Below are 5000 nucleotides of genomic sequence, written 5' to 3'. Positions count from 1 at the left end.
GGCTTCGCTGGGCCCTCCTATATTAGGCAGGAGCCGGCCCAGCGCTGACGCCGCCCTCACGACCTTCGGTCCCAGCTGTTGGAAGTGTGGGCCGAAGGTCCACCTCCCGTCCAGGATGAGCCCAAGACATTTAAGCGTCGGACTCATCCTGACCTCCGTCTCTCCGATAAGGAGTCGAGCTCCGGGTGGGGGTCCTCTCCTCCCGGGTCCGCGGAAGAGCAGGGCTTCGGTCTTGCTTAAGCGTACCCGAAGCCCCAACCGCTCTATGCGGCTGACAATGAGGGATGATCCCACCTCCGCCAGCCGCGCAGCCTCCTGAAAAGTCCGTCCCCGAAATAGTGCATAAGTGTCGTCGCAATAGCAGACTAGCACCATTCCGGGGAGAAGACCGCTCCGCAGGACCCAGTCGTAGCCGATGTCCCATAAATCTGGACCCACATTTGAGCCCTGAGGGACACCGCACTCGACGCTCCGCCTCTTTAGAGACCCCGACCCGTCCTCGTACTCGACCTCCCTATCGGAGAGATACTCGTTCAACAGCCTCCCGAGATACGGGGGCACCTCGAAATATTCCAGTGCCTCCCGTATTACGCTGTGAGGGAGGCTGTTGAAGGCGTTGGCGATGTCGAACGACACCGCCACCACCACCTCCCCTCGGCGTTCCGCCTCTTCCGTCACCGATTTAAGACGCCTAATGGCGTCGACGGTCGACCGACCGGCCCGAAACCCGAACTGATTATCAGACAGTCCGGGTCCAGGGCCTTCCTCCAAGTGCCGAACGAGGCGGGAGGCAAGAATACGTTCAAACGCCTTGCCCACCTCGTTCAGCAACACTATCGGCCGCACCGCCGACGCACAGTCCGGTGATCGCCCGCCCTTAGGAATAAGGACGAGCCGACCTTTCTTCCATGCTCCCGGGAACTGTCCGCTCTGAAGGCAGCGGTTAAACAGTTCCCGGAGCCTATCTTCGAGGTGCACGAGAGCTAGAGCTAGAACTCTTCCGTGCACCCCGTCCGGACCGGGCGCCCTCTTCTTTCTTCGGAGACGGAACAATACCGTCTCCATTTCGGCATCGGTGACGGGAGGCGGAACACCCTCCTCCATCGAGTCCAGCGTCCGCCGGGCCATCCGCGGCGGAGTGAAGCCTGCTGGGGGGTCCGGGAACAGTTCCCGGACGATATCCTCCAGCAGTTGCGGCTGGAGCGCCTCCGTTAAGGGGGCCGACTGGGCGCGAAGTTTTTCTCGCGCCCGTTTGTACGGTCGGCCCCAGGGGTCGTTTTCGAGCCCCTCCACTAGCTCCAGCCATGCTCGCTCCTTGGCCCGACTGATGGCCAACTGCAGGATCTCCCGTTTTGCCCGGTAGACCCTGTACAGCCGGTCATCACGCTCCACGTCCTGGGGGCGGCGCCGCCTGCTGCGACAATAGGCGCGACGCGCCGCATTGCAGGCGGCGCGAAGGTCGGCCAATTCTGTCGACCACCAGTATACTACCCGCCGAGGCGGGGGAGGACCCCAAACTCTAGGCATGGCTGTTCGGCAAACGCTGTGTAAGACCTTGCCGAAACAGCCAGCCAACTCGTCCACCCCCATAGCCTGTGACGACGGGAAGCTCCAGCGGCCGACAATAGCCGCCTCTTCTGCAAGCTCCCGGTTGAGCTTAGAGATTGCCCAACGCGGGAACACACTTTGCCCCCTGAACCGAGACGCTGGACTCGATGTGGAGGCTGGAGACACCTCGAACCGTATATATCGATGGTCCGAGAGCGTCTCCACCTCCGTTACCACCTTCCACCCCTCCACTCTGCGCGCGACGGCGGGAGTGGCGAACGACAAGTCCACCACTGAACCGCCCGTCCGTCGCACGCAAGTCTGGACTGTCCCTGTGTTCAATAGGGACAGTCCCGAGGCTAAAGCCCACTCCTCTACTTCCCTCCCCTTCGGATCGGTGACCGGGGAACCCCACGCCGAGGACTTGGCGTTGAAGTCCCCTGCCACTATGACGGGGAGGGGGGCTAGCCTCCTGATCAGCGGCCCTAGAGCATCGAGGAACTGCTCTAGGGCGGCTAGATTGCGATTTGGGGAGAAGTAAATCCCGACGACGGCATACTCTCCCCAAGCCGCCACCACGTACCCGGGGCCCCTCATTCTTGGTATGAGGGGGGGTCCAGCGCCTGGCCTCACCACAACGGCGACGGAGCCCTCGTCGTCCCCAGCCCAATGTGGCTGAGAAGGAACGTAATAGGGCTCCGAGACCACCGCCACGTCAACACTCCACTCCGCCACGGTCTGCAGGAAGAGATCCTGAGCCGCAGCTGAGTGGTTTACGTTGGCCTGAAGGAAGCTAAGATGTCCTGGCATTATTCAGACATATCAGCTTCCGGCGCCGCCTGTCCCCTCCCAGAGGAGGGAACTTTTCCCCGGGTTACTGGGGGGTTACACGATTTACCCCCCATAACGTGGTCCGAAGGTCTGCTCGAGTCGGAACAGACCGCGCATTTCGGATGCTTCGCCTTACACCCAGACGCAGTATGTCCAGGTGTACCACATCGGTAGCACAAGCCACTGCGGTCCTTCATTTTGGGGGGACACAAAGCAGCATAGTGCCCCAACCCCAGACAGCGGAAGCAGTGGCTTGGCCGCGCATCCACAAGATGCGCGGTCACTCTGCTCCAACCGACGGCAAAGCTGCCCAGCTCCACCAACTTCTTGGCCGCCATCACTGGGCAGCTCATGCGAGCAAAACCCGTCCCGACAGACCCCCTCTGTATATCTCCCACCCAAACTTGGGTGGGGGAACATCCACCCACTCCTGCGACTGCAGATCTGACTGACTCTACAGTCGCAGCGTCAGAAAGGCCCGTGAGTTTAAAATTTGAGCACTTCACGGGCCTTGAAATGTCAGCCTCCTCCGCGAGAACTTCGGACAGTCTGGCCGCCAACAAATCCGCCTTTTCATGGCTGGTAGAGCCAGGTATTTCTATTAACCTGGCTCCAGTGGCCGACTGCCTGATGCGGAGGGGGCCGAGCCCTAACTCGTCCAACTTAATGGCGCTTTCCGCCTTTAACAACGCCGAGCTGTATGTGGCGCCTTTGTCCGCCGCATCCGCCTTTAATTTGACAAGGACGGCCGTGGAGCGAGGCATCTGTACCCTCGGCTTCTTAGCCGCCACCTGTGCCGGCTGTTTTGGCGCCACTTTCTTCGCCGAGGTCTTCCTGCGGACGACCTCTGTCCACCCGCCCAATGGCTCCGACGATTCCACCACTGGAACAGCAGCCGACACAGCCGAAGACTCTTCTGGCCTCTTAGCTGACGCCGCCGAAGACTCTGGTGGCCTCTCAGCCGCCGCACTTCTGGATGTGGAGGGGCCAGGGTTGACCGGTTCCGGCTGGTCAGCCCCCTTCCCCTTTCCTTTGCCCTTGCTCCTGCTCTTTTTAGTTTGCGCAGGAGTTGGGGCTGGTCGCACCTCCGGGCGCACCGGGAGAGCCGGAAATTCTTCTCGCCGACGACAAACCGCCGGCGTAGTCAGCACCGGAGACAAGTCGCGAGCTGCAGCAGCCTCCGGCACAGGGCTTTTGTCGGCGGTGGCTCTCTTTTCGAGAGCCTCCCGCTTCTTATCAGCCGCCAAGGGCGGACGAACCACTGCGGGGGGCGGCAACCGTGCCTCTAACCCCGCCAGCCTCCCATCGACCAAGTTGCCCACCAACTTGGCGATGCTCTTCTCCAAAATGCCCAACTGTTCGTTGGACATTGGAGAAGACCTCTCCTTTGCCACCGACGCACGACTCTCCTCAAAGTCCCGTTTATAGGCACGGACTTCCTCCCGGAGGTTTGCCAACTCCCGACGCAGCCTACCATTATCTGCAGTGAGTCGCCGAGTTTCTTCCACCACGGTGCGAGATGCAAGCGCGTCAATAATGCATCTCACCGCAGAGGTAGCACGCCGTATCTTGCTGGCGTACCCCCCTTTCAAATTGGAGGACCTGGCCGCAATGCTGAGAATCTCTTCGAGATTACTCTCAGCAGCACCGAGCAAGTCCTCCGGGCCCATGGCCTCCACATCTATGTCAAGGGGTCCAGGCGGAGTGGGATTTCCCGTTTTGGACTCCTTTCTTAGCGTCTTCTTCTCTAGGGCGGCAACGAAGTCCGCCGCCCTGGCCTCCTCAGTTCTTTCGCGCAGCTCTTGTCGAGCTGCCGAAAGTCTGCTCAGCGACCCACGCGTCTTACCACGCTTGGCCGTCTGCACCTTCGACAAACTGTTGGCTGTACCAACATCCTCCGTGTCGGAACCAGAGATCTCTGAAAAAAGACGCTTAGTAGCGACCATCTCCGATTCCGACATAGATGGGATCGATTCGACCCCCAGCAGCTCCTCCACAGTCACCCCCGCACGGATGCCACACGAGCTCCGTTTGGAGCCAATTATCCTCCCTTCTCTCTCCCTAGTTTCCTCCGACTCTCTATCGTCATCCCCGGAACCCCTATCATCCCCAAAGGACAACACGAGTCCCGAACCAGAGGACCTACGAACCCCCTCTGAAGATCCCTCCTGAACCCCCCCCGAATCTTTGTCCCCCTTTGGCATAATGCCAAACACTTCACCGCTCACCCACCCGAGAACTCGGACAGGTGCCGACAAAGCCTTCCACCAAATATACAAAACCTAAATTTAATCTTAAAAAACCAAAATTAAACCTAGGACAAACACCAAAAATAAAACCAAAACCAACACCAAATACAAGAAAAGAACTAAAACAATATATAAAGAACTATTCCCCCCCCGTTAGGGGTCACCCCCGCAAAGAAACACTGGGACAAACTCGTCTACCAATGCTTCGTTACTTGGATGACCTACTAACAATTTCCCTACAAACTAGAAAAACACCAAAAATTAAATATCTCAAAAACCACTGGGGTTTTTGAGACGCAACTACCACCCAAAAATCGGCAACCAATAGGCGCATCGATTGACACCATGAACTCAAATATCCGACAAGAAGCA

General features: G+C 58.9%; 2 protein-coding genes across 2 annotated transcripts; both read right to left on the bottom strand.

The window, feature by feature from the left end:
* Positions 1-1211: 1211 nt before the first annotated feature.
* LOC121732753 lies at positions 1212-2358 on the bottom strand. The gene is made up of 2 exons (XM_042122706.1): positions 1259-2358; positions 1212-1224 (listed from the first exon to the last, which is right to left on the bottom strand). Exons 1-2 carry the CDS (start codon positions 2356-2358, stop codon positions 1212-1214), a joined length of 1113 nt encoding a protein of 370 aa, XP_041978640.1.
* On the bottom strand, positions 2358-4583 carry LOC121732751 (microtubule-associated protein futsch-like). Its single transcript, XM_042122705.1, has one exon. It carries the CDS (start codon positions 4581-4583, stop codon positions 2358-2360), a length of 2226 nt encoding a protein of 741 aa, XP_041978639.1.
* Between the last annotated feature and the right edge of the window lie 417 nt (positions 4584-5000).

Source organism: Aricia agestis, chromosome 12 (genome assembly GCF_905147365.1).
Source record: "Aricia agestis chromosome 12, ilAriAges1.1, whole genome shotgun sequence".
NCBI classification, from domain to species: domain Eukaryota; kingdom Metazoa; phylum Arthropoda; class Insecta; order Lepidoptera; family Lycaenidae; genus Aricia; species Aricia agestis.
The sequence above is the reverse complement of the archived record's forward strand: the minus strand, read 5'-3'. Positions and strand labels throughout refer to the sequence as shown.